This window comes from Dermochelys coriacea, chromosome 2 (assembly GCF_009764565.3).
Source record: "Dermochelys coriacea isolate rDerCor1 chromosome 2, rDerCor1.pri.v4, whole genome shotgun sequence".
Lineage (NCBI taxonomy): Eukaryota > Metazoa > Chordata > Testudines > Dermochelyidae > Dermochelys > Dermochelys coriacea.
In genome coordinates, this window is record NC_050069.1 from 72,435,470 (window position 1) to 72,455,818 (window position 20,349).

At 38.1% G+C, this 20,349-nt stretch overlaps 1 protein-coding gene across 1 annotated transcript in view; it reads left to right on the forward strand.

Moving 5' to 3' along the window:
- Window positions 1-20,349, forward strand: part of ST18 (ST18 C2H2C-type zinc finger transcription factor) — a 203,988-nt gene that overhangs the window by 144,409 nt on the left and 39,230 nt on the right. The window contains 15 exon segments of the mRNA XM_038390512.2: window positions 2,916-3,112; window positions 6,964-7,211; window positions 7,213-7,326; window positions 7,328-7,532; window positions 7,535-7,738; window positions 7,741-7,755; window positions 10,212-10,243; window positions 10,245-10,347; window positions 12,032-12,122; window positions 13,636-13,740; window positions 15,139-15,196; window positions 15,198-15,239; window positions 15,241-15,349; window positions 18,713-18,810; window positions 18,812-18,935. Coding sequence (XP_038246440.1) covers window positions 2,916-3,112; window positions 6,964-7,211; window positions 7,213-7,326; window positions 7,328-7,532; window positions 7,535-7,738; window positions 7,741-7,755; window positions 10,212-10,243; window positions 10,245-10,347; window positions 12,032-12,122; window positions 13,636-13,740; window positions 15,139-15,196; window positions 15,198-15,239; window positions 15,241-15,349; window positions 18,713-18,810; window positions 18,812-18,935 — 1,745 coding nt within the window.

The following is a 20,349-nucleotide window of genomic DNA, read 5'->3' on the forward strand; positions in this document are numbered from 1 at the left end:
CTCCAAAAGCTTGCATAAATATGAAACAACCACCACAAAATGTTACATTACTCAACCTGTTGTGGAAGTTGTAGCATATTTCACACACATTTTTGTATTGCGGACCTATTTATAGGGTATCGGTAAAAGTTATGATCAAGTTACAGGGCAACATTCTCAACTAGTAAATTGCACAGCACCAATGAAGTCTAAGGATCTGGCCTATGATATGTAGGGGAAATATTTATTTATTTACTTATTTATTTGTAGTATTTTATAGGAACTAAATATTGCATATATTGTAGTTCCTGCTCATGCACATTAGCTGAGCTGTTCAACCAAAGTTTGTTTTCATATTCCCTTGAGATAATGTTGTCATAATCAGCATTCTATGCACATCATGTTATGTCTGTGGAAATATGACTTGGAAACCTATTGAAAATTGCTGTTACAATGAGGTATAGGGCAGCCACGAAAACCTCTTAAATAGACAAGATATATGGGCATAGATAAAGCAGTGAATTGACACACTGTACTGTCCATGACACTGATGCAATCCCATTGGCATTGGTGGGAGTGCACTAGTGTAATGGAGAGGGGAATATGGCACACCATGTGCGCCAGAGGTATATATCTGATTTCAGCTCTTGTGGACAGATCCCAACATGTACAGATCTATACAAATTAATAGCAAGAATGTAGTGTAAACTCCCCTAAATGAAAAGGCCTGGATTCACATAAGGAGTGAGGGTGTTGTGACACTATATGTCATAGCACCTAGCTTTCAGGAGCCTAGAAAGTTACAGGAGCACTCTGTGATTCACAAAGCCTGAGTTAGGTACCTAGCCCCCTCCACACACACACACACACACACACATATACACACACAGAAGGGACACCCAAGTCTGATCTGCAGAGAAGCACCTATCTCCATTTCCAATCCACTACCTTTGGAGTTAGGCACCTGTGCTGTTTTCACTACAACAATGAGGAGAAGGACCCCTCCCCTTCTACCTTTTAGCCCAGTGGTTAGTGTTAGAGTGCAGGTCAGGAAGCAAGGCGTTGGGATTCTGGAGCTCCCACATCCTGGGTGCGTACTGTAACCACCAGGCTATTGAGTTGTTCTCATGCTTGTGCTGTCGCTCTTGCTTGTTGTCTCTCTCTGGCTCAAATAACTTTTTAATTATTTATCCACAGTGAAACAGCTTCAACAGACGAAACTATGGCTATGTCTACACTATGAGCTGGGGTGTGATTCCCCTGCATACACATACTTGCACTAGCTCTGACTGAACTAGCATGAGTATACATCACCGTGTAGCTGCAGTGGCAGCAGCGGAGGTATAGCTTAGCCATGCCGAGTACGGACCACCCATTTCAGGCAGGTTTGTACTCGGCACGACTAAGCAATGTCTCCTTCACCTCTTCCAGTGCTATCGGGGCTACACAGCTATTTATCCTTGTGCTGGCTCGATGGGAGCTAGTACAAGTATTTGTACATGAGCAGCACAATCACACACCTCCTCGCTTGTAGACATAGCCTGAGGGCACCTCCTAGCAGAATATCCCATAGCCTGGTGGTTGGCACTCACCTGAGAGATGTTAGAGTCTAGTTCAAATCCCTTTTCTCCTTCTGGCAGAGGGGGCACTTTAACTGGAGGCTTTCCACATCCTAGGTCAATATACAAACCATTGGGCTAAAGCTATGAGGTGGAAGCAGCTGCTGTGTGAATTTGCTTGAGGGGGACGATCCGTAAACATGCCTCAAGGGAACCTACTGGATCAGGTCCCACACCTGGCATAGGTGGCCAAACACCTACCTTCTCCTGACTGGTGAATTGCTCTGAGGCTTAGATGGCAGATAGGTAAGGTATTTGTAAGGTAACTCCCTTCTCTTCATGTGCCGATATATATTTATGCCTGTATCTGTAATTTTCACTCCATGCATCTGAAGAAGTGGGGTTTTTACCCAGGAACGCTTATGCCCAAATAAATCTGTTAGTCTTTAAGTTGCCACTGGACTCCTCGTTGTTTTTGTGGATACAGACTAACATGGCTACCCCTCTGATACCTGGTGTCTGGATGGAGGCTCAGGGAAGAAATATAGGCCCCTAGGGATCTTATACTGCAAAAGGGAGTTTAGGTGCCTACAGGGTTCAGTAAGAGCATTATGAATTGCAGTAGAGCTTTAAACTGGGATTTAGGTGCCTAAGTCTGGAGTTTAGGCACCTAAGTACCTTTGTGAATCTAGGCCACAGTGACCAGAAAAATCAGACATTGATATTGTTTAGTTCATCTCACAAATCTCAAAAATAAATAAATAAATTGCTCTTAAATATGTAAGTCTTCACACTGAAAAAATGCATTCATCTTAAAATGGACTTTCACCCACCCATCAAAGACAAACAAACAAACAAACAAAAACCCCATGAGCAGCAGCACAAAAGAATCAAGCACATATCCAGACCTATATAGTAGAAGGGTCCTAAAGTTACAGTATGCTGCAATGTAACTGACGGTATACTTTTCACATTTGCGGATACAGACTAACACGGCTGCTACTCTGAAACTTTTCACATTAGCTGTTTCTCAGGATTAGCAAACCAATATAAATCTTTTCTCATCTCTTTCTGGGTATATTTCATCTAGTGCAGGACCGATCTTAGATTAACATATGTTTACTTGGGATTAAGGATTTTTTATAACCAGACTTTGATAGCAGTGAAAGAGAACGGTGTGATGGATTTGTCTGTGCCCTGCTTTCTAGATTCCAAGAGCTAAAACTAAACATCCTCTAAACGCAGCTGGCTGGAAGTGCAAGTGTATTAGCATTTTACCAGCCTTGTTTTTCTACTTGAAATTAAAATATAGGACAGTGCTGTTTGTTCAATAATGTCCAATTTCTGTTCATTATTGCCGTTTTTAAATCAATGCAGTGCCTACAAATGCTCCATGGCTAAGAAGAGAAAAGCTGAAGAACAGATTTCAGGAGTTCCAGTCAATAAAAGGAAGTCCCTGTTAATGAAACCCCGTCACTACAGTCCAAGTGTGGAATGCAAAGAAGAAAATGAGGACAGAACAGAGTTGCAGGAGGACATCAGTGTCCTCGAAACAAATGACACGCCTGCTACAGGTAGCAAGGAAGAATGGTTCCAAATTAATGAAAACTCCCTGCCCTCAAAGAAAAGAGATCTGTCAAACTGAATGCTTTCAGAAAGAATATAGAATGATTTGGGCTCAGAGTAGATTTGAGATAATACATGGTAACCTAGATATAAATATGGTAATTCAAAAACAAGGACCTTGTACAATATCTCCTTCTATGGTCCTTAATGCTGTGTAGGTCACAGAGACCTGCCATCACTGCAGGTCAGATAAGGAATGGTGTCTGCTTCTTAACATGGGCTGTCAAAGAATGAGGTTAAACATGTAGTGAAAAACTAATTACTTAGAAAAACACATTTGTAAAGAGAGGATTTTCACTTTAATATATTCAGCATGAGGGTGGGGGCAATCACCTGCTTAACAAAATGTTGACTCTAACATTTAGCAAAGCAATTTTACTCATGTGACTATTAACTGTGTTCTATTTAACCTGATTATTAGAATCTGCACTTTTTTTTTATAATACCCAACCCAAATATGCTCAATAATTTATAGAAAGTTATATCATGTGGGTGCAGCAAAAGTCACTGCTGAGGGGAGAATATAAGATATATTTATAATACACATATATATTTAAATAAATAAATAAATATAAATTATGTATGTATGTTTTCTACCTTCAACATTCAACTATACATTCAAAATTAATGGAACACTTTTCAAAATAAAGTGGCACTTATTTTTTTCTTTGAGGAGCCTTGCACAAGTTGTGAGCCCAACACTTAAGAAAGTGGACTCAGATTTCAGTGGAATCAATACTGCATTTGTTAAAAAGAAAATAGTTGTCAATACGTTATAAAGGTCAATATGTAGGGGAAATAGGCAGATAATCTGAAATCAGAAATCATACATAGTATGAAAAAGTAATGGTACCTCTAATTAAGATGAAGCTGTTCTCAAGTCCCAGAATTGGGATCCAGATTCTGATGCAGTTTCCCAAATTTATACCCACGTCTACTTAAAATAGAATAATCTTCTTTTTTGAAAACCAAAACTCTTTACATTCTGGTACGTATAGCTGTTATAAAACTTGAATGTATACCAATATGTCAATAATGAAAGCCAACTTTATTATCCAGGTAAGAGAACTATGTGTGAAATTCTGGCCTTAATGAAGTCAATGGGAGTTTTTCTATTGACTTCAGTGGGGCCAGGATTTTAACTTTGATCAATCTTCTATTGGGATCTCTTTTGGAATGCAGCTGTGTGAGTATATCTTGCAAGTTCCTGTGGAGGGCTTGAGCGGGGGTTACTTTTAAAATATGTCTTAAACTGGTAGGGAATTGTGCACTGACTGTCCCATTCTGATGCAATCACTGAGCCAAATTTACTATGGACCCAAGCAAGCACAACTCTGCTGTTTCAGTAGCTGTTCTGACCTCCTAGGAGTATTTCCATCTCATAATACTAGTAGTCTCACAAAAAGCTTTAACTGACTTTTTCTGTGCTGATTCAGGCTGTACCCTGTATCTCCATAACATCAGTGTTTTATTCCTCATTAATGTGCATACTTTCTCCTGTGTCTATCTTCTGTACAACTACAGTAAAATTCTGAGAGCAAGACAGTATGAAGGGTATAGAGTTAGAATGCTTTAAAATCACTTTTGGTATCTTGTTGCCAACTCTCATGATTTTATTGTGAATCTCATGATATTTGGTTTTTTGTCTGAAAGCCCCCAACTCCTGGAGTGATGCAATTTCAAGAAATCTCAGCATTAATTTATTTGTTAAAGTAAGTTTCAAGCCCTTGTGGTTACAGAGAAAAATTTCAACATGTGAACCACAAAGGCTAAAAAACCAGAAGGCAATTAAAAAAACCCAAATCCACATTATTAAAATCTCATAATTTTTAAACCAATTTCATGATTTTGGGGGGCCTGAGTCATGATTTTTTAATCTTGTTGTTGGTAATATGGTTAGTACAATCTTTTACCCAGTAAATTAAAGAAAGGCATGTTAGTATCACCAAGCATACTTGTTCATAAAAAAAATTAGAGCCATTTGTATCAAAATGGCCTGGTGATGGGAGTACGTGTAATTCCAAGCAGAGCAGAGAGACTAGCTATTAAATCATAGACACTTACTTGTCAGAGGTTCATTACAGAATCACAAGGAATCACAATCATCATTACTAATTGCCATGTTTTGAAAATATAGCAAACTTTTTCATTCAGATTACTTCAAAGTCTATAGGGAGAGATGAGGTGGTTTAGAAGTTGCACTGAGCTTTGCAGACATTTTAAAAAATACCCCAAACACACAACTATCTGCACATAGTGCATGAGGCCACCTCTCCCCATATGAGTCCCATTTTCTGAAGAAGAATAAGAATTAATAAATATTTTCTTTTAACATGTAACAAACAGTTGAACCAAACAATTATGTAAACTGGAAATGACCCAAAATGCTAACAGTTTGGCAGCAGCAAAGTGAAATGCATTGTGGTGCACATGTGCATTTTTGTCCCTCTTTTCCCCTCCACAATAATCTGCACTTAATAGGAATATTTTAAACTATGTAGCTAAGCAACAGAGGTAATTGTTGCTTTCTAGAGCTTTTGTTAGGCACTCTAACACAGCCCAAATATGCATAATTAGGTATAATGTCTATAAATCATTATTGTACACATGTGGGTAGTTAAGTGGATTGAGAGAATAGTGCAATGAATTGGACATATTCACTGAAAATGCTTTTTATTTGTTTTCTGTCGTTTATAATACTTTAAAATTATCATAACCCTTTACACTTTCTCTTAATAGCTCGCTATGTTATTGAGAGAAACTTCATTTGCATTTTAGACTATGCTTAATTTATTATTTAAACCTGGAGTTCCTCTGATTCAGGAGAGGATGGCTCCATCTTATCAAATATAATATGCTTATTTATCCATCCTCCTTTCTAGGAAGTAAAATGTTAAATTTTTCAGTTTATGTTGAATAGATCCCAACAAAAGAATGCACCCTATAATCAGCATTATTGAAGGGGCTAGTGTTGTGACTAAATTCTTCCCTTCGTCCAAAAATGCTTTTAGTTACTATGGCAATATTTACTTGATCCCGGCAAACCAGTGTTGATTTTAGAGAGATAATTACCAGAAAGAAAGATGATGGAGATGAATTTTTGAGTGTCCTTGTTAGAGCAAATGTTTTTGTAAAAAATTGAATGAGATACAAAAGGCATATTGTCTTCCAACATTGACACCCTTACCTACACACAGCCTTTATTACCTGCTGGCTGCTGCTTTTCGTCCAAAGAAAGTTGTTTATTAACACAGGATGTATTTCAATGGTGTCTTTAGCAGTCCTTTAAGAGTCTATTCAACCATTTCTGTTTGATTGTGCATGACCTGATGTATCATTTAATGTGGCAACTGTAAGGGTGACCAGAGCTTGCCCTTTGTAACTATAGAGTCTTTTCAGTCAAGGTCTTTCATGCAATCTGAAGTGATTTGAAAAGTAATTGGGGACCCATTTTGAGAAATATTTGGGCATGTTAGACATGGAGGAGAGTGAAAATAGATGAAAGGAATTTTATATATTCAACAAAGAAAAATGCAAAAACATTCAATTTTCAAAGAGCTCTGCAGCTACACTACATAGATTTAATCTTAGAAGAGATTGTGATGTTATATACTAACAGTAATTTCAGATATTGGTAAAAGGGGGTGTTATTTCTTAGGAGTTTTCAGAGTATCCTTGAGTAAATAAACAGTGATTGTTAAATAAGTCTCTTTCCATTTAAGATTGAAACCAGGTTAGATCAAGATTAAGTTTCTCTATAGAAAGCAGTCATTTTTCTCTTGCTTTTTTTTCCTTATAGAAGAAAATACTACAAAGTCACCTGATGAAACCTCTCATGCAGGTGGGCAAGAAAACTCCAGTCAAACGAAGGACAACTACACCTGCTACCAGGACCTCGTGGTCAAATCTTTAATGAACATGGGAAAACTAGCAAAAGATGCACCAGTTCAAATGGTGACTGAGAACCTAAATGACAGTGGCATCCAGTCCTTAAAAACAGAAAGTGATGATGTTGATGAATGTTACATGATTAACTCATCGGAAGGAACAAGAAAAGATTTGTGTTTCCGACCCACAATACTGTTCATCTGAAGACAATGAAAGTAGCTCTGAAATTTTGGACAATGAATGGGACAGTTCCTCAAACTTCTCAGAAGACGCTTAGCATAAAGCCCCATGTAACTCAGAGATATATTGCAGGATGTAACCGACAAGACATTCTGGAAGTTCCAGAAATTAAGACTGAAGAAGCAGAACTTCATCCTTGTGAAACAGTTTGTGACTCAGAAACAGAGCTAAGAGAATCACAGGAATCTCATGTTGATCCTTTTGACAAGAGAATTCAGAATCCATTCCCTGAAAGCGAGGAAGTGATGAGTGCCTATCAGAAACTACAGACGTGTCAGTTGACCTGGACAAAACAAAGGGAATTGAGTTGCTAGAACAAGCGATAGCTCTGCAGGCAGAGCAAGGTCATGTGTTTCACAGCACCTACAAAGAATTGGACAGGTTTCTTTTGGAGCATTTAGCTGGGGAAAGGAAACAAACCAAAGTTATTGACATTGGTGGGAGACAATATATAATAACAAACGTAAGAAATATTTTTGATGACTCATATTGGCTCAAACAGTAATTCTACAGCTGGTAAACAATTTTGAACTGGATGTTATATCAAAAGTAAGATTCTGGCACAAGCCTATATTCTTCAGCCTGATCATCACCAGAAAGATTGCCATCTAAATTCCAAAATCTTTATTGTTTCTGATGATTTGTGATAATCTATGAAAGGGAGAACACAGTTCCATTTTCAGATACCAAGTCAAGCTTGTAATGCCAGAGATTAAAAAGATCTTGTATTGACTGGCAAACTGGGCATGTTTGATATGAATTCATGGATTGAGAATAATTATGGATATCACTTTAAACTCACTTTACTCTTTCCAGGAACTCTCTCTTTATAAATACAAACTAAAGCAATAGTCACCCTGTAAAAGTTGGCATTTTTGCCTTTTATAAACAAATATGATTACTTTGATATATTTAGTATTCCCTAGGAGTATGTCTCGATATTTACTGCAAATGCTGAAGTAGTTATTTAGTTACTAAGGCATTTAGAATATAAGCTAAAGATGGCAATTTTTTAAGGGTTACCACTGCATAATCCCTCTTGTACTGCTTAACTAGAATATGCATTTACCTGCTTCTTCTGTTGAAAGTCACGTACAGCTTACCCATTACAATGCCCTTAGCGCTGTACATACATGCTAGTCAACCTCCTTCCTAAGTTTCATATACTTATTCTTACCCTCATTTGCTCAGATGACCATAATCAATTCAGACCAGATTCTGATCCTTTTACTCGTGGAATACTCATGCTTGCCTCCAGGAATAGTGTTGTGATAGTGATGTGAGCAATACTCACGCTAGCTCACATTAGACTCAATGGGACTACTTGCAGAGTAGGGTACTACACAATGTGGGTAAGAATGGTAAAATCTGGTCCTTCCTGGTTATTCTCAAGCAAACACTTAGTTTGCAGTTTGGTTCAGAGATAACCTTCATAGAAAAATAATCTTGAGCTTCCCTCACTCTGCTTCTCCATGTGCTCATATGCTCTGACAGCTTTTTGTTACAGTACTAGGCATGGAATTTTTTCATTTACAAAATCAACTATGGCCAGTATTTCTTATACCAATTGTGTTGGGAATTCCACATCCCTTCTGAGCTTCTTTTTTTTCTATTTTTTTTTTTGGCTCCTATGTCAGTTAATGTGCTTGTTACCTTATACTGCTCTTACTCTTTCCATTTAATTTTTTACACAACATACAGTTAGATTTCAGATTAATGGAGGATTAAAATTAGTGATTTTTGTTTTTGTTTTAGGGGTCACTCGTTTTTCTCTTAGTGCTGGCAACAATTTCCTACAGTGACTTCTTACTTTTCATTTGCTGTGACTCTACAGGCACTGTGGTTCCCTGTTGATGTTCATTCTGTTTTCTTTCCTCCATATTTTTCCTATCTAAAGGCTTGCCAGAAAGTTTAACCCCGCAGCTGCTTCTGGTTCTACATGTAGCCTAGCAAAATATCCTACTAGGTGGCTTTAACCTGTCTTTGATACAGCTGTTTATCTCCCCTCAACTCCATGTTGTTGGCAGTCAATCACAGATTGATCTGAAACCATCCTCAGCAATTTATATGTCCCTTGCTGTCTGTCTCCTCTCACAAGAGAATTTCTGGATCAGAATTGCTTCCCTTCTCATAGTTTAGATTCTGCATTCAAATCAAAACAAACACTTTCTAATAGGTGCTTCCTGTACACTGCTAGTACCTTGCAATTGGAAGCTGAAAAATGCACTAAGGTCCCAGCCTCTGTCTCATTGTACATTGGTAGTTATAAAGGTGCACTGAGACAGTGACTTGTGAAAGGGTATTAGTTATTCCATGTTTGCACTCTCATTGTGGGCTGATCTGCAGATCAGTGCTGCCATGTATACCAGAGGGAGCTGCCTGCCTAGCCTCTCAGATGTAAAGTGGCATGTATTCAGTTTCTTAACAAAGGACCAACAACCTAGAGATCTGTGATATTTAAGGAACTGCTCTTGATTGCAATGCTTTTTGTTTGTTTGTTTCTTCCCTCAGCTTTTATTTGGTGATCCCAGTTTCCAGGAATCTGGCATTAACAGTATAAAAGATTTTTCTGTTTCAATATTATTCCTTTTTAGATCTTTCTGTTGCCAGATTTCTGGCTTACTGGATGTGGCTTGTAGCCCTCTTGAGACTCTGAATGGAAGAAGTGACATCACAATCCCTAAACCACATATGTTTAGCACACAATGGCACTGGGAGGTGAAAGTCATTGTTTAAAAGAGACAACGTGAGAATCAAAAGAGATGCTTAGATTGTGTAGTTACTCTAAGTCCAAGTTAAAGCCATGGGAGGAAATTGCATCTGAAGTATAGAAAAGTTATTTCACACTTCTAAGACCACTCAGCTGAGTGCAGGCAGGAAACCATAACCAGACAAAATCCTTATTTGATTTCTCTACAGATTCACCCAGGCCTGAAAAAAGAAACAAGAGAAACCATGCCACCAGGATGTGATGGCACAGGGCATGTGACTGGGCTGTACCCACACCACCGCAGTCTCTCAGGCTGTCCGCATAAAGTCAGAGTGCCACTAGAAAGTGAGTATCATCCTACGGTACAGAGAGCAACTGAAACAGGCCTAAGTCTCTAAGTCATGTGAGTTCATACTCGACACTCAGTGTAAACACTCAGGGCTGGATTGTAGCTAAATCTGTACAGATGCACAAGGCAGGAGATGGTTTGATGAGCTGTTGCCACTCTGGTGCTCATGTGCAGAGTAGAGTGGCAATCCCAGTTCTTACATTTGTAGTGCTCAAGGCCTGGTTAAAACTATCACCCATAGTGGTATGAAGCTCCCTGAAGGGGCTGGAGAGGAACAAGGTCATAGCCACACACACACACTTGCCATTATAGCTGGGCTGGCACATAGCCCTGACTGAGTGTGCTGTTTTCCCATTTCAAATAACTGGAGGCTCAGACGTGCTCATTCAGCTATGTGACTTGTATGCCCCTCTCCCACTCATACCAAGTAGGTCACCTCCAACAGTCAAGGAGAGAGAATCCAACAGTTGCTTCATAACATGCCTCTCTCCTACGACTGTATTATGCTAACTTATGTGTGGCCAGACCAGCCTGGATTCCCCATTCATTTCTTGCTGTGCCAGTCAGATTACATTGGTTTGTGCTGGGTATGTTGTCTTCTGACATGATGCAATGAAATGATATATAATAAGCCAAAATGGAATGTGAAACTATTACTTTGAACAACTTAGTCAGTCTGACTGGTTTTCTTTTTTTTTTTTTTCTTTTCTTTTTTTTTTTTTGGTAGCGCCATTCATAACAACAAATTAAAGGGATACTTGCACTTTACCAGTGTCCTGTTCTTAATTGTAGCTTTCTTTTTTTAAGTCTGTATTTATGGCAAGATCTCTTGAGCTAACCAGGCTGCTGCAGTTGGAAGGCCTCAACAACATTAACTTTTTTAAAAAGCAGTCTTTGTTAATTATCCAATCAGCTCAGTACTGTTCTTCTGGGTACAAAATGATTATCTGTAATCAAAATCTGCTTACTAACAGAACAACCCAGTTGATTAACAATCAGACAATCTTTTGAGGCAGTGTACACCTAAAAGAATAGCACAGAGCTGACAGCATGAGAGGAGATGTTCAAAGCTATCGAATTATGTTTTACTTCACGTTTGATAAAACCAGATCCACAACAGCTACTTTGGTTGGGGAGTGGAGAAATGTACATACAATGGGTCCTATTCATTACTGATGCAATTGTCACTACAATGGTTCCAATGGCACAAATGCTTTCAGAGATCCCTGAATGTGCAAACTACAGCTTGGGGATAGGATCCACTGGTATAAAGTGGATTTGTACTTACATACCGAGCAGAATAGAGTAAGGGATGCAAACTAAAGTGGGTGGAGCTAGAGCCAAAAGGGGTGTGTCCAGGACAGATGGATTTTGCACTCATGTATCATCTTCTTATTCCAGCATAAGGAGTAAAAAGTGCCAACTTTTAAGCTTGCCCACCCACAGATTTAAATCAGGCAAGGGCCATTGGATGATACAACATGAGAGTATAGCATTGGCCTCTCAGCACCATCTTTTCTGAATTTGCAAGTTTAATTTGAGCTAGAAGGTACAAAATCAGAAGACAAGTTTTTGTGCATCACACTTGAGAATTTTTATGTTGCTAGAAGAAAATGTTCCTTAGAGAGAAAGAGATTACTATATGTATGTTGCTACCCTTTACTCTTTCTTTGTATTTAGTTCTTGCCATGCATGAAAATGTTTTAAAGTGCCCCACTCCGGGATGTACTGGAAGAGGACATGTCAACAGCAATCGCAACACACACAGAAGGTAATCCAGATCAGTTAGCATCCATTAAAATTAATATGTAGCTGGGAGGAAATTGCCACATATATTTGGAATTCAGGATTATGAACAATATAATGTACTGCAAACACTGATTGACCACAAAGATAGTCAACATTATTTATAATCAGCAATTAGTCTACACAATTGTGTTAAATATTAAATTTCAGTATATTATCAAAAATATTATCTCCAGTACCAGGTATAACAGAATCCACTAGTCCTAATTCAGAGATGAGATTTCAGATTACAGTAATGAAACAAAATATAAGTGAAAGTTTAATCATGTAAATGAAATATTATTAAATAAATAGATGTGCACCCCAAGCAAAATCAGAGCCCCATTGTCCTTCTCTGTGAATGCATACATAGTGCATCCATATGCATACAAAGTGAATTCTTGGTATTTTTACTGTTATCTTGCAGTTGCATGGAGAAGCCCAAATCATGGATCAGGGCCTAATTGTGCTAGTCATGGTACATAAAAGTAAAACAAAGACAGTTTAGAGATTATGACAAGATGTGACAGGTGGATAAACAAACAATAAGGGGATGGAGTCGGGGACAGGGAACAGTAAAGGAAATGTTTCTAGTCATTTTCTGGTTTGAAAACCTCTGTCACATTCACAGCCCTTTTGCAACCAACTATATTATAAATCAGTACTGCTAATTATCAATGGATAGGAATTGAGGCAAACTGGAAATCAGCAGCAAAGAGAAAACATAACTTGAGACAGGATGTGTACCTATTTCACAATGATACACCAGATTTTTTTCAAAAAAATTTCCCCTAAAGTCTGTTTTCCTATCAATCTGTAATAGGTTTTATTCAATAGTTCACCTAACATTAAGGGCAAAATAGACTTCATTTTTTAAAAATTAAATAGAGATTTGCCTGGCCCAGAACCTCTGATCTGAAGAGTCCAAAACTTTCAGCCTGTTTCAACTTCCAAACTTTCACCCAAGAAACATGCAAGTTTCACATCTGACCCATCTCTGCATAATGGGATGGACCCCAAATCTGGATCCAAACAGCCAAATTTGGATCTGAAGTAGCAGCTGCTACTGCTACTGGGGGGGGGGGGCGAGGGTGATAGGTGGAGTTGGGCCCATTGGACCCTGGTAGTCACAGATTCTTTGACATGCTTCAAACTCCACACACTCAGTGCAGGCTTGTTTAGCGCCATGAGGAAGCACCCAATGCAGCTGCTCCACTCATGGCCTTCCTTCATGCCGTGACACTCTGAATAACAGTGGCATGAAAGGCCTGCATCAGCCTTGAGAACCCCTCTAGTGTTCTTCATTTTTTGGCTTAAATTGGTGTGTATTTTTTTTTCTGCGCATTGTTAAACAGCTGCCACATTTCATCCCAGCGGTGGCTACAACTCAGTGGTGGGAGAAGCCATCTGTAATTTATGAAATCCTTTGAGGTCCTTTAGGACTGAAAGATAAGTTCATATTCTGGTAACTCAAATCATGCCACTCTTTTTTTAAACAGTCTTTCTGGCTGTCCAATTGCTGCAGCTGAAAAATTGGCAATGTCCCAGGAAAAAAATCAGCATGATTCTCCTAAAACTGGACAGTGCCACGCTCAGGTTCACAGGTAGGAGTCTCACATGACATGTCTCACACAGGTATTTCTGTCCAAATGCTGTACTTTATTTTGTAAGGGATTTCATTCCTTACAGCTTTTAACTCTGATCTACTGAGGGAGCCTAGTTCATTGTAGCAGGCTGACCCTATACAAAAATGTGGGTAGCAAAACTGATTATGACTTGTGATAACCAAAGGACACTCAGCACAAAGGTCCTGTGTGTTCAGCTAACATTAAATGACTACATGCATGTCCTTGAAAGATGAGTAAAAAAATCTAAAGAATGTTATTTCAAGACAACATTATTTCAGTGATGGTTCTGGAGCGCCTTCCTAATGTTAACCAGCCTCCTATTTTGATTAGACTGGAGTTACTTTTTAAGAAGCGTTCCCAAATTGTCCCTCTGCTGCAATGCTTTGACTCCTGAGGATTGGTTAAAGATCTTGTTGCTTCGTGAGTCCATCCTAGTTTTTTGCAGCATAGGATTCCATGCTGATTTATATTGAGATCCTTTGCAAAGGAAACCCTTGGCAATCATAGCAGCATCTAACTATTGTAAGTGTAGTAGTATTTAAGTGGGCTAAGCACTCTCATTGCTCTGTTTCTCTGCTATAACAGATTTCTGATTAACCCATCCAGTTACTTTACTGTAATGCAGTTATCAGTTTAATTTATGTTTTATACCAAAAAAGTGCTTTAAAAATCCTAACCAAAAAAATCTCTCATTGAGCTTGTATTTGGTCTGAGAGTCCTATTGATCCTGTAAACTTGCATAATTTCTACATCATTGGCATCAGCACCATCATGACCTATTATATTCAGGCCTATTTGGGGGCACTTTAATTTGTGGATTATTGACATGATTGGCTATAATGGCTCCTTCTGAGCCATTACAGAATATTGTGTCAATGTGTCTGCCAACTGCACATGCCTTAACTCTACGTATGAAAAGTCCTTAGGAAATTATTGAAGACAAGTAGTTACTGCACAGTAGCTAAATGGAATAACACATTGTTAATTATTCTTTCCTCATAAATAGCAGAAGCAATTATTTTGGACCATGCTCTATCATATTTATTTGCCCAGAAGGCCCACCACTAGAATGATAGTAGTGATCCACAGCTCTACAAGCCCCTGCTGAGTCGTGTGATCTCATTCTTTTTTAAAGAAAGGAAACACCATCCTATGGTAGTGATCTATAACAGAACAGTGACTCTGTTAGTAAGTTACAGGATTGCTAGACCACTAGATTAGCCACCAAAAATATTTTCATAGCTGATGTGTAAACCCTAAAATAAGGCAATGCTTATGGTCCTTACTATATCCATTTTGGCAGGTGCAATGCAAGGTACTGAAAAGATGTTCTTATTGTTTGTCCTTCTGTTTTTCTCACTCTCCTTGTGGCAGTCTCTGCAGGACAAACTTAGCAAAGCAGCTCGAGCTATCTCAGTACAATTACCGAACTGCACAGCCCAGCCACCTCTCCCAGAGCCACCCTGACAAAAGAGCCAAGAGAAGTTTGGGAAAGTACCATTTGACTATGCCAGCTTTGATGCACAAGTCTTTGGCAAACGCACAATGGCACCAGCAGTGCAAGGCCAAAAAACCCCACCGTTCCTGAATGTAAGCTTGAAACTCCCATCCTTCTTGAAAGAAAAATATCATTTATCAGAGAGTTTCTTGTTTCCGGAAATAATGCACACTAGCAAATGTCTTTAACACGTTGTGATCAGTATACCTGAAAATCTGCTGCAGTGACTACACACATCTTATTTGTTAATTATTCTTTTAAAAGCAATTCCATGGTAAAAAAGAAAATCCTTTACTTATTGTCACTTTCCTACTGGGCCAGATTGTGATACCTATTCATGTGGTACCATTCCACCATGAGTAGTCCCATTTAAGTTAGAGATGAGATTGTGAACTGTCATAAATTGGCATAGCTCCATTGACATCCATAAAGCTACGCCAATTTGCAGCAATTTGGGATCTGTCCCAAAGGACTATTTGTGCAATTGCTACTACTCAACGTGAATAAGGTATCCAATCTAGCACACTGTTATGAGTAATTAAATGTATAGATCCTCTTCATTGTAGGATCTGCACAGATAACTGAAATAAGTTTTTGCTCTGTTGCGTCAACCCTTCATAACACCACTGTAGTTACAGCTAGTTCAATGCGTGCACAAAATCTTGCAAAAAGATACCATTGCTGTGAGGGCATGGAATGAATCCTAAGGGGGTTCTTTCGTGTCATAGCTGGGTTCAAAGGAATGTGGATCAAAACAATGGCCATTAAAGTATTTCTTAATTTTTGTTTTGTTTACTATCATTAAATATAACCAAAGAAAGTGAAGATGGAAAAAAATAACTTAATGTTACCCAGCCCACATAATCTGAAAAAAGAAAGGACGTCATAGTTAAGGTGAACAAAAAAGCAGCAATTAAAAAATAATAATAATATCTATATAGGCATGGCACAATTTGATTTTTATGTTTTATGTTGACAGACAATATTGATATTTGTTTTTAAAGCATTTGTTTCACATTTTTATTGATATACATTTTCACAGTGGCAGGAAATTATGTGGGAGTCAGACAGTAGGGGAGGTCAGACAAAAATTGTTTAGTGACAGTAGATATTGAGATTCAAAAGTTCAAGCTTTACAACTGTTAAAAAAACAAACTGTCAACACCACATGCCAAAAATACGAAGTAAAATATCCTTAAATCAAATTCTAATAAGTTCTCAATGACCATTTTTCTTACTTTGGTTATCTGTAATTTCAATTATTATCAATGGAAATATTTTTTCATCATTTTGTGTGTGTATGCTGAAACCGATGTTCACTGACATTGTCTGATAAAATCTAATCCTGCCAAGCCTATTTATATGGAATATCTGAAGGCCACCTTTACAAATGTAGAAACCTAAGTTGGGCCTGTAAAATAGGCATGCTCAAACACAAACAGATGTGTGTGTTACTGGGCACTTGCATGAGCAATTTCTAATCTTTTTGCATAGCAGTGGACATGTTCCTTTAGTTATTTGTTTGCACATGCCAAAGTCTATTTAACAGTTGCATTCAAAGTGCTTATATTTGAAATGTTTGCATATATGTGCAAATAATTCATTATACAATTTCAAAGATCATATAATTAATTGAATTTTCTACCATTATGCTTGCAAAGATTGCACAATACACAACTTTTACTACAATGCAAAGACAAAAGTGTAAGAGTGCATGAATATAGTAGACAAGGGGATGAATGAAGGGTTTGGAATAATAAAGCAATTGTGTAGAGTTTTGTTCAGCAGCCTAAGCAAATAAGAATCGAGAATTTCATTATTAGTACTCTTTGGATTTTGCACATATGAATTTGACCTGCTGACACATGGCACATGTTCATTTAATAGCATGGTTTTTTTGGTGTTATCTTTGAAGTAGATAGTGGAAGAAGCACCTTAAATCAAACTATAGTTTAAGTAGGTTTGGTGACTCAGATCAGTTGAACTAACTGATAAAAAGCATAGACTTATAGCCTGATTTTCCAGACACTCCAGCTTTACAGTAATTTGCACTGGTATAAGGGAAAGCAGAATTGGGCTGTCTGTCTCAGTTCTCACTAGATAGATCCAATATTTAGAAACATTCAAGCAAGGAGCTCAATTGTAATCAGTGTACAAAAGAAATATTGTTTTGGGGATGATATGACTTTTGGGTCTGACCTGTAACTTCTAATCAAAGCATCCCAAATTTTAGGGAAGTTTGGATCTTGACCTAAACTTTTATGTAGCCATCAAATGTATAATGGGCCAAATCCTAGATCCAAAGGGAATTTAATTTTGGGGATTGATAGCTGGATCCCAACTTCTGTAGTTCAATCCACAGCTACATAACAAACACATGTTTATGGGCAGCAATGTTCTTGGTTCATGATGCTGATAAAGAATTATGATTTTGCTTATTTCTTCATTTTTGCTAGGTTCTAGATAGGATTAATAATTTGTTTAAAATACAGCTGAAAATTGTTTCCTTCTTTTACCATTTTGTAAAGCACTTTAAGAGCTACAGATGAAAGGATGCATTGTTATTGTTTGTGAAGACCTGAATTCATGGTTCTATCACAGTCAATGATATAACACAGAGCAAAGAAGGCACTTCCCTGTTCTGCTTTAGAGTCTAGTTAGTGATAAGGGAAAACATAGAACCATGTATTCTATATTTGACATGTAAATAGCTTTTCTATTCACCTGTAAGGCAAACTCTTCATTTTTAACTGACCTTGTTGTGTCTGGTACCTACATAATATTCCAGAAGATCCCAGCTTTAAGAGGCACAACAAGATGAATTAAGTACCACCTTAACTCTGAATGTTCTTTGGTTGTATTTTTAAGTCTAACATTTAAATATTGGGATTTTCATGAACATGATACTGCACATGTTCCCAAGGTGCAATGTTTGTATTCCACTTCCCCAGCATGTCCAAGAGGCAATCTTGTTCACCTTACTCACCCAAGTAATCCCATTTGAATAATGGGGCAGCTCACAGAAGTAAGACAAGCAGGCTATAGCCTTAATGTTGTTTTACCTAAGTCTTCACACATCCATCTTATTTTGACACAATGGTGCTCTAAAGAATGAAATCCCTTATGAATTTGATTATTTTTCCCAATATGTTTGAACATTTTTGCTCAGTCTTTGCTCACGAGTGAGTAAAACCTGAGTAAGTACCACAGAGTTTATCTCTTCAAATTTTTATGGTAAAAATGTAAATACTAAGGTATTCTTATGACAAAAATTAAATAATTGATCCCTGAGCCTATTTTTTTACAGCAAACCTGAGTAACCAATAGAAAATGGACTGTTTTTTAATTTATTCTTCACATAACGTAACGTATGAAAATATAACCTGAAAAATGAATCTGTTTAATGGCGAAAACCACATCAAAATCAACAAATCTAATCAAATCTCTCTTCAACAGCAAAGCATTTTTCACATCCAGTGAAATTTTCTAATCGACTGCCTAGTGCTAGTGCCCACACACAGAGCCCTTGTCATGCCAACTCTTATAGCTAACGGTCAATGTAGTGAAGACACCCACATAGCAGCAGCTGCTGCTATCCTGAACCTTTCCACCCGCTGCAGGGAAGCAAGCAGAGATCCTCTCCAGCAACCGCAGAGTCTGCCTGCAAGGTAGGGTAGTCCCAAGAACCTGGAGGGTGTGCTAGCTACTGAAATGTGTGCATAAACTGTCTTTCATGGTAGTGTCTGCATTAAATCTCAAAAAGGAGACAGAGAAAAATAGGTTCAGAGTGGTAGCTGTTGTTAGTCTGTCTCAGCAAAAAAACGAGCGTCCTTGTGGCACCTTAGAGACTAAAACATAAATAGTAACATACTGCTGCTTCTGAAAAAAAAATTGCAGGAATTAGGTTGTGATGATCTTCATAACTGGACCCAAAGTAAATGGAAGGGTAGGGGGAAGAGGAAACTCCAAATCAAATAATTTTTGGTAGGTAATGGAGCTGGGTCGTTAATGAAGGATTTTTCTTTATCCTGAAACCTGTGGGTAAGCAACCATTCAAATGATTGATAAAAATCAGCTGATTAACAGAGGTTTTATAAGAAGATGTAGCAGCAGCACATTCATTAGGTCTGATTATGATCTTTCTTACAGCAGTTGTAGAGTAACTCTACTGATTTCAATGGAGTTAATTCTGATTTTTACTGGTTAAGTGAGAAGAAAGCCAAGCCCGTTGAGCTTGGAGATACTTCGGGCAAGTCTCTTTAAGGACTGAAGGCCACCTAATAAGAGTAGGTCCTTGTGTGGGTTCAGTGTAGTCATGTTTTGGTTTCATCTGAAATGTCTCACTGTTCTTTGTGATTCACAAGAGTTACCATTTGATTTTGTAGCCTATTTTACTGTGACATTACATAAAATCACATTGTCGGTGCAACTAGTCAAGATACATTTATGTGACCTCCTTCGTGGGAGTAGGAGAAGAAAAATGAAAGAAAATAGAGAAGCATTTTTTGTTTATTATTTGTATTGCAGCCACATTGTGCTAGAAATTGTATAAATACATATCCAGGAAACGTTGGTGTAAGACAAGACATGTACTAAAATAATACCTAAAATATTATATTTATACTTGGTGTGGGCCTTCAGGATCTATCTATCTATCTATCTATCACATTCTTATATGTCCATCACTGTCCTATTGAGGCACCAGGCTTGATCTGGCTGGAAGGAGTTTCACATCTGTTGGCCCCGAATGTTCATTAGACCTCCTGCTCTCCATAATTACATAGGGGACTTGGTATTCTTTGTGTGAAATCCCTTCTTTCCAGCAGTGGTTGTAACACCTCTTTAGGTGTTGTGAGCTCTGCGCTCTCCTGCAAAGTGGAATCTCCTATTTAGCTGAGTCTGATTTCCATTTGTCACAACAGGGTATTGAAATTGATGTAGGGGACTCCACTAGGCAGACATTCTAATGTGGGGCCATCTTCATACCCAGCAAGCTAGGCGTCAGTCAGCCCAGAGAATATTTACCAGGAGCCCAGAGTCTGTTAGTGGATTCTTTCCTAGATTCTTTCAGATCCATTTCTGACAGC